The sequence below is a fragment of the Typopeltis vanoorti genome, chromosome 22 (assembly GCF_054136105.1).
Source record: "Typopeltis vanoorti isolate ZY-2024b chromosome 22, IOZ_Tvanoo_1.0, whole genome shotgun sequence".
Lineage (NCBI taxonomy): Eukaryota > Metazoa > Arthropoda > Arachnida > Uropygi > Thelyphonidae > Typopeltis > Typopeltis vanoorti.
The window spans coordinates 6,174,519-6,187,514 of record NC_143570.1 but is presented as its reverse complement, the minus strand read 5'-3'; the positions used below and the strand labels follow the sequence as shown (position 1 = coordinate 6,187,514).

Sequence of the window (12,996 nt, the reverse complement as noted above, 5' to 3'; positions counted from 1 at the left end):
ATGGCAAGTGAATATAAAGGATCATCTGTCGGCTTAACTTCGAGGAAATCGAAACTATAAAAATTGATTTTTTTGTTGTCGCTACAGTTGTCTACATTCTGTAGCTTAGAGTAATCCCTGATATTTAAAACATCAAGGGAATTCCCCAAAATTCAAATTTAAGAATTCCATTATAATCATCATTTCCTAGAACGGAACATATGTACCATTCTAGGAAATGATAATTATAATGAAAATAACCTATTTAACAGAACTGAATCCAAACAGAAATTTTTAAAATAAGCATGATTTGAACCATGTTAAATTGCCATGTAAAAAGAGAATTAGCTGTATATGACAATTACATGAATATACATACGTGATATCACCAAATTCCTTATATTTATCCTCAAGGAGTGTAGAGGATACTATGATAGTACTACATGCAAATTTTACGTTATTACTATTAACTTCCTTTTGACAATCTTCCTCGTTGAAAAAGCTAATACCCCCCCCTTCTGTTTGTTAACCACCTTGGATTAGCTCCGCTCACATATTCTTGAATGCTAACAATACCAAGATCCTTTCACCTGATCTTTCTCAGAACTCATGTTAATAGTATCTAGACTCGGATAAACTTATTTCTAATTCAACTCCCATATCCATAAGCTAAACTTGGTTTAAATAAACCTAACACAATAAAAGAATATGGACAATTAAAACAAAAAATAAACTTTTTTATTCTTTTATTTTGGTAAACATACTACACAAATTCCCACTTTGACATTTTTTTTATCTGCAATATTCTGAAAAACAAGACTCATGTATAAAGCTCCACAAGTTTAATGTCTCACTTTTTTTAGACAGGGATTACTTATAGTTTATACTCACAGCTTAAATTTCGAGAGTATTACTCAAAATGATCTCAAATTGACAAGACCCTGAGTAAAGTTTTCACATGCCAATGTAGATTTCCTTTGAAATCAACAATTCAATTATAATATTGGCCACATACTTCCAACCTTATCTAAATAAACATATAATCAAAGAGAATATTCAATATATAGCAAACCTGTTTACTGTGCACATTCAAAGCAAGATCTTTTTTTTTGTAACTCCCCTCTAAGTGTGTAAAATAAGTTAATAAACAACATAATAACAATAGCTACAACATACTCTTAAACATTTATTAACTTATAGTATTTTTATTCTCTATTATTTATTTACTTATTTTGAATGTTCATGAAAAAATAAATTCTTAAAATTTATTATCTTGAATTCAGAATTTACCTGATTTGCAAAAGCAGTTATTTCAATGGCTGAGTTGCCATCTATAAGCATGCTCAGATAAGTAATAATTGGTTTTACTAAACATTTCAATGCTGATCCATCCTGTAATCTCATATAATGAAACACATTGCATAAAAAAGCTGAATGACTCAGAAATTTCTCCAGTTGCTTATGCATGTGACTTTTATCTGAAAAATAGAAAAATCTGAAGAAAAATATACAAGAATTTTCCAAAATTAGAAAAGCTGAATAGATACATAACTAAGTATGATATTCCTGAAAACAGCAGTTTGTAATATGCAAAAGAATATTTTATAGAAAAAAAAAAAAAAATGCAAACCTTCATCAGTATATGACATCAACATGAAAATTTGTTAATCATATTGTCTAATAGTTGCCATGCCTCTGCGTCAAGGTTATTAGAGATATCTGCGAATAAGTTACAGCACCAAAAAAAAAAAAAAAAAAAAAAAAAAAAAAAAATTGTTTATTTCCTCACAAACTTAACTACAATTATGTAGCTGAGATAAAAAAAAAAAAAAAAAAAAAAAGATGCTTTCAAAATATTCAATAAAGCCTGTATTCAGAATTTAAAAATAAATGACGTGAAGCTTAAATTGCTGTCAGTTTTTCTCTCTTTCTCCACAGAAAATCTTAAGGACCAAAAAAACAGTTTAAGAAAAATGCCAATATAGTGAATTTTCTTTAGAATAGCACTGATACTAATTGGACTTTGGTCAGATGAGTAAGTTTGCCATGATGGTATAAGAGTTGACTGGTTGCATCAACTGTATTGCTGTAAAGTATAATGGTTATAATTTGAAAATTTTTCATTAAATCATTTATGTAGTTGATATTAAATATTAAAATATTTAATATAGCAAGTTGAGTAATATTTCAGATTATTAGAATATAAAGCTCGCTGAAAGTCTTTGCTGCTAACATTATTACTATTATTACGGGAAACTCCAGGGAGTCATTAGACTCATCGAGGGAGGCCCCAAATCATATTCATCACAACTATTCAACATTCATACAGTATCTATCATACCTCACCTTAAACTCATTCACTGTCACAGCATCCACCACAGACTCAGGGAGCGCATTCCACTCATTCACTACTCTAAAAGTAAAGAACCCAGATCTAACACCTTTACTAACCACACTTTTGTCCAGTTTCCATGGATGTCCCCTAGTCCTCCCACAACCAGCCCTGTTCTCAAAAATATCTTCAGAATTAATTTTATAGAAACCCTTCAGTAATTTGAATGTCTCAATCATATCTCCCCTCCTCTGCCTATCAATCAATTTTTGCAACCCACAAATCCTCAACCTGTTCTCATAAGGTTCATTCCACAGACCTGCTATCATCTTGGTCACTCGCCTCTGGATACTCTCCACCTCTTCCCCATCAAGAAGAAACCTAGGTGACCAAATCTGGGCACAGTAGTCGAGATGGGGTCTTATCAAGGCTCGATACAGAGGAACAATAACCTGCTTGTCTCTGCTTGTCAACGTATTCTTCAGCAACCAAGTGATTGGATGAGCTGATTTGGCCACTTTTGCAATGTGTCCCCTAAATTTCAATTACTTATCCACCAACACTCCTAAATCTCGTGCCTCATCAATTTCCTGGAGCACAGTTCCACCAATGTAGTAAACTGCCACCAATCTTTTCACCCCAAAATGCATAACCTTACAGTTTGCCACATTAAATTGACATCCATTCTCCTTAGCCCAGACCTCCAATCTATCCAAATCATCCTGCAAAATTTTGACGTCATCTGCATTCACTATTGCCCTACCCAACTTCGCATCATCCGCAAACAAATGAACTGTTCCTCTCAGATCCTTTCCTATATCATTAATGAACAAACTAAACAGCAGTGGTCCAAGAACAGATCCTTGTGGCACACCACTAGTCACAGGCCGTCTTGTGGACTCTACTCCTGAGTAAACCACTCTCTGATATCTCTCCGTCAACCACCCTCCTATCCATCTCACCAACCCTATGTCCATCCCTATATGCTGCAATTTACTGATTAGAATTCCATGTGGTATCCTGTCAAAGGCCTTAGCAAGGTCCAGTAGAATCACTGTAAACCCATTACCCTTATCCAGTTCAGCCGTCACTGTGTTATAATATGTGAGCAAGTTACTGAGGCATGACCTACCCTTCACAAAACCATGCTGTCCCCGATACAGTATCCCATTTTCTTCTATCCAATCTTGTATTTTCTTCTTGACTATTTTCTCTAAGACCTTGATAATGATTCCTGTTATGCTGATTGGCCAGTAATTTTCAACAGCAGCCTTGGAACCACCTTTGTGCAGTGGAACTATTTCCCCCTCTTTCCACCCCCTTGGGACTGACCCAGACCCAAGGCTCAAATTAAACAAAATGGTCAAGGGCACTGACAATTCTTTAGCCGCTTCACGTACGACATGAACTGGTATACCATCCAATCCCACAGATGTATTGACATTGAGGTTCTGTAATAGACTAGTTACCTCTACTTCATTCATCACAATTCCAGTATAAGCTGTTGGTTCTCCATTCCCGCAAAGTCACCACCTGGATGATATACTCTTGCAAAGTGCTCGCTTAGTAATTCCACAATATCGACTGATTCGGTTACCTCCCTACCCTCAGCATTTTTTAAGATCATTCTACCATGAGCATTTTTCCTTTTACTTGCAACATATTGAAAAAACTGTTTGGGATTCTCTTTAGCCTGCATGGCCAATTTTCTTTCGTAATCTGCTTTTGCTTTTCTTACCACCCTTGTTACCATCCTGGCCTGAGCTTTATACTGTTCCTGCACTTGATGGTCACCTTTCTCCTTAAATTCCCTCCACAACTGTTTCTTTTTTTGCAGCTAGAGGTGTTTATATTTATTATAAATTGAGGCAAAACTCAAAGCTGTGTATTTTAAATGCCATCCAGAAAGCAAAAAGTCAAGAATTTGAAGAAAATTACCTCATAATAATAAAAAAAAAAGTTGTTAAAATTATATATTATGTAAAATATTTGCAAATACAGTATAATCATTCATTCTGGCCTTTGATAATAAATTTGGCAAACTGTGCACATACAGTTATGAAGCAAATAACATCAAATCACACTTGTGTGGTCACATGATCAGAGTATATCTCATTTTAGGAGTGAAAAAAAGTATAAAAACACATCACCTGATCTTGAAAAAAAAAAAAATATATATATATATATATACACAGTGGTATCTCGCTAATCTGAACTTTTCGGATTAGCCCCAAGACACAACAATAACTACCATTTAACAAAAATAATATTTTTGTTAAATGGTAGTTATTGTTGTCAGATTCTAACGGTACATCAATTTAATTCTGTAAATAAATGGAGTAATTGATAGAAAAAAAAGCTACTCTACCGTAATGTAAAACTTAAAAAATAATACAGTACACAAGTTTATTTTAGTAAAAAATTTAGTTTGTATGTACCTTATTGTTGAGATTCTGATTTAATAAAATTGCATAGTTCAGTACATAACTTAATTTGCTTAAAAAAAAAATCACTTTCTTGTACATCACAAAAAAATAGGTTTTTTTTATTTCTTTGTAAAAAAAGTCACTGATTTTCTTTTGCTCCTTCGCAAAAGAAAATCAGTGACTTTTTTACTTTTTTAGCTTCTTCGGCAAACTTTTTTCGAATGCTTCTTCTGGAGCTGCATTAGCAATAAAATTTTGTGGAATGGCATATCATTCTGCTCAGCCCATTCTATACACATATTAAAACTGTCAACTGCCTCTTCATGTTTTACTTTTTTTTTTTATCGAGTTATCGTCTTCTAATTCATTCTGTAGCATCATATTTATAATTTCAGTATCTGATTTGATTTCAAATTCACTTTCGGTTCTACTTGTAATCCATTCCATAACATCTGTTTCTGAAATTTACGTTTGTGTACAGCAGGGGTTCCCAACCCTATGCCCGCGGGCACCATGGTGCCCATCGACCAATTTGTGTGTGCCCGCCACTGTTCAACCGTGTGTCGTATAGTATGAAATAATCACGCAACAATTCATGGCATGCTATATGATGCATGCCTTAATGACACATGAAAAGTATTAAATGCATACAATGTAAAGTAGACACGCATTTGAAGTTGTTCATTCCAGTTTAAGAACTGGAATATCATCATATTCTCCTAATTATGAAGCACTGGCCAATGAAATGCAATGCCAAAGATCACACTAACTTACATATATATATATTTAAATTTTTATATAATGTAAACTTTTAAGTAATAAAACATTTGATTATAATGTAAACTTTGTATGTATTAATTTAACAAACGAATTCAAAAAATTTGCTCGAAAAAATAAATGGTGCCCGTCGCCCTACCGATATTTTAGAATGTGCTCTAAGAAACAAAAAGGTTGGGAACCCCTGGTGTACCGTATAAAAAAGCAAATGTGAACACATAATAAATCAAAATAGGCTTACAGTATAACCTTACAATCGACAGTATGAAAAAATACTGTATTGTAATAATATTAAAATAAATAATAATAGTTAAAATAATAATTATTAAATAAAAATAATAGTACACAAAATAATAATGCATAATAAATAAAACTTTTTTTCTTTCCAACCGCAGTTCGGATTACTGGAGGGTTCGGATTAGAGAGATACCACTGTATATATACGCTGATTTATACAAATCTTATCTCGTAATATCAGACTATGCAATCATTCATTCAAACTAGGCTTAATTCTGTCTTTTATCTACAGTTATGGTGTTAGTTCCACTTTTAATCTTGGGTATGACAGAATGGATTTAGAACTGCATCTGATCTTAATATATGATTATTCAACAACAAACCCTTCCCAGATTTAAGAAAGTTGGATGTCATGTAACTCTCTATATGACCACACTGATAATGATGAATTAAATAATGTAATAACATTAGTTTTTGCTGAGTGCAATCAGCATAATCATTTTTGGTGCACATCTTCAGTGGATGTACCACTGAATAAATGCACTATGTTGACAACAGTATTTGGACATCTAGTTGTGGTCAAAATTACATTTCTAGTACCCAGTGAGACCACCTTTGGCCTGAATGACAGCAGCTACCCTTCAGGGAAAGCTGTGAACAAATTTCTGATACGTTGCAATGGGAATATTCTTTCATTCCTAGTGCAAAGTATCCCCATTGTTGATGATGGCCACTGTGGTCTAGAGCGAATTCGATGTCCTAATTCACCCCAAAGATGTTCGATGGGGCTGAGGTCTGGAATCTAAGCCAGCCAGTCCAACACTTCAATGTTGTTTTGTGGAAACCAGTCTCAGACATGCAGTGCAGTATGGACCAAGCCCCAATGAAACACTCAATACCATTACCAAACCTCCACCAAATTTGACAGTTGCAATGATGCAGTACAGCTGCAACCATTTCCCAGTTAATCTCTAGATCCAAACATGACCATCGGAGTGAAACATTTGGAAGTGTGATTCGTCACTCCACAGAACCCTTTTTCAATCATCTATGGTCGAGGAATGGGGTGATTGTGTGGCTTGCTCTCAATAGCTCTGCTGTGATAATCTAAGGCGTGAAACTCTGCAGACAGTTCTAGTGCTGAAGGATGTCCATGCAACATTTTCATTGACTGAGAGGTCCTTTTTGAGCATCTTGCACTTCTGCAGGATGCTGAAACATTCCGAGACAGAGCTTGTTGATCTCAGTCACTGACTGTTGGTGGCCACCCAAGGCATTTTCCTGCTGTGGTAGCACCATCAACTTTCCATCTACAAATAACATATGCAATGGTGGATTTTGATATACTGAGATGGGTAGCAATGTCATGGACAGAAAGACCACTAATGTGACATCCAACTACCACCCCACGTTGAAAGATTGTAAGTTCAGCTGAATGTAGCATATCGATATTGGGTACAGTGCAAAACATGCAGCACATCTCACCTTTTATTATAAGACTTATGCAGACACTCTCCCTGAATATTTGCATGGCACGCAAGGTGTCCAAATATTTTTAACAGTGTATATTATAGCAGTCTTACAATTAAGATTTCATCACTAGTTTCTAGATTTATCAGTTCTTATATTTTGTATTTATATCTATTTCTTATATATTATATTTGTACTCCAGAAGCAAGAAAAACAAGTAGCACTATCAGAAGCAACTGGAATGATACTTCATAATGAAAAACATGTCTCCTCCCACAGACACTAGGCTGAATGCATACAAACAAAACAGTTTTATTGTAGCACCAAACATAATATCTAACTAAATAAATAGGCTTCTAACTTCCTCTTGCAAATTTTTAGTTGCAGAAAATATGTGGGAACATCGGTTTGTAATGTAGTCATTGGATGCAGAAAGAAAATTATTTATGTAAAGCAAATAAACACGTGTATAACTTCAAATCAGTTCGAATTGCATTTGAGATTTTTGATATCATTAAGGCAGTTCACAAATTCTGATTTTATTTTTTCATATGTCTAATGGCTAAAAAATCAATCACAAAATTGGATAACCTCTATATTCACTAGCTTTAGTCCCTTGTGACTTTTGGTTGTTCCCAAAACTGAAGTATACCTTCAAAGGACACAGATTTTTTGACATTTCTGATATTTAACATCATGTAGTGATGGTAATAAAAAGTATTCAAGAAAATTAGTTCCAAAAATGTTTTGAACAATGGCCTGCATCATCTAACAGTGTGATGAGATTATTTCAAAAGGTGATAAACCACTAGTCTATAGGTAAGCAAATATAGTTTTTACGTGTGCATTCTAAGAATTTAATTGTCATACTCTGTATAATCCCAGATATAAAATGAATCATGCAAAATCTCTTCACCAACTTAATGTATTTATTATATCACTTTTCTGCCACGTAGAAATTTAAATTTACTCAACCGCACCTCATAACCAACGTTTCAGAGTGATAATGCCTAAGTCACATGTTTGGACCATCTCCAGAGTTTCCTCATTGCATACAGCAGTCCAATGTATGTCTGATCAAGGCTTTTTTTTCTCTACTTGTCAGCATTATTTATCACATTGTGCTGTCCGAACTTTAAATCTCTGTCAACGATTATCTCCAAATCTTGAATCACATCCATCACTTGGAACACATTTCTATCAATATACAGTATAGATATGCATCTGCACTCCAAAGTGTAATTCCTTGTATCAGTGAACATTAACAGTAACCCTACTCATATGTCCAAGTTAAAAGTCTAAATTTTCCTGAAGAGAACTTAAACCTGCATTGCATCTTATATTTCTTCTCAACTTTGAATCATCCAATTCAAATGGAAAATCGTATAATAAGACTAGTTTATACTTATGCCTCACAGAAACTTCTAATAGGAAAGAAGTAGAGATTTTTGAGTCGTGAGAGAGAGAGAAGCAAAAAAAGAAAAGAAAATGACTGGCTCTTGTTGAAAACGAACAACAGAGCAAGAAACAAATTCCAGATATATACAAAAATATTTTGGAAAAATTTAGTGAAGAGGCTGAAAATAATGGTGAGTATCTACTAAATTTCTGCTTAGGACAGAGTCATTACTGTCCTAAGCAGAAATTTAATATCTCCTATTTGAATTGATATTCAAATAGGAGATATTAAGTTTACCACTTTATTCAGATGATATTATTATTATTATTATGTGACACCTCCAAGGAGTCCAAGGACTCACTGCAGGAAGGCGCTAGTTTATTTTGCTAACTACATCTCACCCTCTCCACTACTACTTAATTCTCTTACTACGACACTATTACCACAAATGCCATCTAAGACCCATCATCACTAACAACAGTATTTTTGTCTGTAAATTGCTTGCGTTCTGAAGGCCGATTTCTCTACATACACAGGAGAAAAAACCCTGCTACCTCCGAATGAGATTGGCTAACTCGCCTTCAATTGAAAATACCTGTATAAGGGTCCCCCTTGTCATGACGAGAATCAAATGCAGGCCTTTTTCAATTGAAGAGCGCAATGTTCTGCTGTTCTTCCAATTGCGTTATGGAGACACCAAAATCCTCTTAAATAAATCTGCTAAAAGTGTCTTTAACAAAATTAAATAATTCAGTGACAAATTTGGTCAAAAAAAAAACATCAATTGCCATATATGGCTCAAAACAATTAGGGGGTATTTCAGTTTCCATCGGATAATTATAAATTTCTGCAAATAATTATAACTATTGGGTGCTTTATACATGAATAAATATTTCTTACTTATCGATAGGGTGTAATTGATGAGATATTGTTTAAATAAAGATATTTATTACAAATTGAGAGCAATTTCAAGCTCTTGAAGCAATCGTGGTGGCACCAGTCGAGCAGAAACATACCTAATTAAGCATCCCAGGCATGTTCAATTGGATTACAATCCAGTGAACAGGCAGGCCAGTCCATTTGTTCAATACCTTCTTTCTCAAACAACTCTTGTACCAAATTTGCATGGTGTGGACGAGCATTGTCATCCATAAAAATGAATTCTTGGCCAATTGCAGCAGCATATGGATGAACTATAGGTTCCAAAATCTCATCGCGATACCTTTGGGCTGTTAAGGAACCATTTCTGATAAAACAGAGATCAGGATGGCCACCTATTCTTATTTCAGCCGAAACCATCAAACTCCCACCTTGATGTTGGGGTCTTTCACGAACAAACTGTATATTATTTCTTGTTCCACTTTCACGCCATATCCAGCTATGTGGGTTATCTGATTGTAGCCTGAACTGAACTCGTCACTAAAAAGTATACACGAGCCCAATCCTCATTTGCAGTGTTCCTGTGCCCAAATTCTTCAGGCTCTTTTGTGATTTGCAGTAAGTGGAATGCAAACCATTGGTGTTCAAGCATTTAAATCTATGGCATGAAGATGATTTCGTACTGTCTGTGTCGATATCAGCCTCCCTGTTGCTGCGGCAAGTTTGCTTAGAAGTTGTGTCGTGTTAAACATTCGATTTCTTCTGGCAAGTAATGACAAATGTTGATCGTCTGTTGGAGTTGTTGCTGATGGGTGACCTTGAGCTTGCCTTCAGCAAACATTTCCTGTCTTCAGAAAGCAATTCCAAAGTCTCGAAATTACGCTTTGAGATACACGACATGCTTGAGCGACAACTTGCTACGTTTGTCCAGCTTCTAATCGACCAATGGCTCTTTAAGCCATGGATTCCAGGATATCATGTTGCTCTGCCATTTTTAACAAAATAATGGGTGGTAGGTGACACAAGTTTACAATTGAAGTGATAATTATACACTGTGGAAGCGAGCACAACAAGCCATGCTTTCATACCCCCCCCCCCACATGCTAATACAGCTAAAACATGTTTCGATAAGTCTTAACATGCTTTTGTACACAGTTGCGTGTTCTACACTGTTGTATATTAAGAATATTTTAAAATAAATGCGTTACACATGTAAATTATTTTTATAACTTTATAATTTACAATAAAACCAAAATATCCTCTAATTGTTTTGAGCAGTAGTAGAGGATACATATTTTAGTGATTTAGCCACAGCACAATTTTTAATAAATTTATTTTGAATAGTAAATTGAATATGGAAATATACAAATACCATAAGCTGGTATGGTAGGAAGTCAGATAATAAATTCAGTTTTATTTCTTGCAGCAGCTTATTGCTTAGTAGAAAATCTCATGAACATAGTTATGTTTATTAAAAATACTAATGAAAATATTATTAAAATCCTAGTTAATCAGTACATCTTTTTAATTTTTGTTGCATTTTCCCCCTTTGGTAATCGAGTATTATAAACACAAAAAAGTATATTAAAAATACTAATGAAAATATTATTAAAATCCTAGTTAATCAGTACATCTTTTTAATTTTTGTTGCATTTTCCCCCTTTGGTAATCGAGTATTATAAACACAAAAAAGTATATTGTTTTAATCCAATACCCAAGAATAAGCAAAACTTACATATGAAGTATCTTCAACAACTAGGCTACTTGTACTATAGGGTAAATTATAATAGACAAGAATATAATTTCTTGTCTATTTTAATTTACTTCATTACTAAGAGGGGAAAAAAAAAAAAATTAACAACTATCTCTGATCCAAAGTATTTTAAAAATATGATGATTCTCCATTCTGCTATTTGTATATGAAAAATATATGAATTCTGCATTAACCTCAGCATCTTCCTGGGTCTGTCTCAAGGCAGCTAATGAGGCAGCTGATGTGAGGTCAATAGTTTCTATATACAAGTGGTATAGTCATGAAGATACTTCACATACAAACTGTTTGCTTATGCTTGGGTATCCAAATAAAACAAGAATATAACTTTGTCTGTTATGATCTATGATTATTGTTATTATTTTAAAAATTCTTATTCCTGTATTGAACACAAGAAAGCAAGCTATATGTGGAGCTAGAGAACACTGATTTTCAAAATATTTTAAATATCTTTCATCTCATCTTTCAAATGAAAAATCAAACAAAACACTAAAAATGTACTTCTGGTGGTTGTTTTCTAAAATACTACCAGTAATTTTGTGCTGGTAAAAACAAGTCCAAAAGTTTATTACGTCAAAATTAAAAATGAATATTACATACCTTCATAATCCTTTTGTAACATTCCAAGCAAAAGCGTCCTAAATTTGACATCATTAACCTCAAAGTGACTGAGCTGCTTACACACCATGGCACCCAAGTAAGCATTTTTTTCATTCTTTATACTAAATTGATATATATTATGAACTGCAATTTTAAGCTTTTCTTCATTATTAGAAAATGATTTTATTGCATCCACTACACTCGAAAACTGATCTGCTTCTGCATTATCGACATGAATTTTTTGTAATCTTTCAGAAAGAAGATGATCAATATTTGATTCCTTGAAATGAAAGTAAAGAAAATTAATTTACAAAATAGAGTAATTACGAAGTTATGTTCAAACATAGAAGATAATATTTTGATATTACTGGATAAAAGCATTTATATTTATAATCCTTTATTATTATAATAATATAATTATATCTCATTATATATAATATAATTATATATCATCAAGTGAGAGAGAAGACTTTCCTGCTTAATGTCTCTCTTTAAATGACAAAACAACATACTGTAAACTTAGTCATTTAGCTGTCCTTTTTAAAATAAAACTGACTTCTGGTGCCATATACGTGGGTGGTCTGAAAAGTTCTTGGCCTCGACCACAGATGGCAACACTATCGGCAAGATTTTTTTTTTCCTAAGTTGGTACATCTGTCATAAGCATCCATGTGAAATTGCAAGTCATTCTATCAAGTAGTTTGTTTTATACAGCTGTTATAAACATAAGTGTTGTCTGTATCTCTTGAAATGGATAAAATTGAGTATCGTGTGGTTATAAAATTCTTTGTAAAAGAAGGCTTAATGGCAAAAGAAATTCATTTAAAGTTCATAAAAGTTTCTGGGCACTCTTCTCCTTCATTTTTGACAATTAAGAAATGAGCTGCTGAGTTTAAAAGTGGTTGTACCAGTCTTGAAGATGATCCACGTGAAGGACGTCCAAAAAGTGTAAACACCAGAAATCTTTGATCAAGTACACAATATGGTATTGGATGACCAGCGAGTCAAAGTGCATGAAATTGCTGAGACTATAAGCATTTCAAAAGAACATGTAAGATATATTTTGCATGAAGAATTGCAAATGAAAAAGCTTTGTGCAAGATGGGTGCCGCACTTGCTCACAGCA

General features: G+C 33.8%; 1 protein-coding gene across 4 annotated transcripts in view; it reads right to left on the bottom strand.

Moving 5' to 3' along the window:
• Positions 1-12,996, bottom strand: part of LOC150094133 (CBP80/20-dependent translation initiation factor-like) — a 145,166-nt gene that overhangs the window by 32,371 nt on the left and 99,799 nt on the right. For all 4 annotated transcript variants that reach the window (XM_090412241.1, XM_090412239.1, XM_090412240.1 and 1 more), the window contains 2 exons: positions 11,871-12,150; positions 1,270-1,457 (listed from right to left, as the gene is read on the bottom strand). In XM_090412241.1, coding sequence (XP_090268367.1) covers positions 1,270-1,457; positions 11,871-12,150 — 468 coding nt within the window. The remainder of the gene's footprint in view (positions 1-1,269; positions 1,458-11,870; positions 12,151-12,996) is intronic.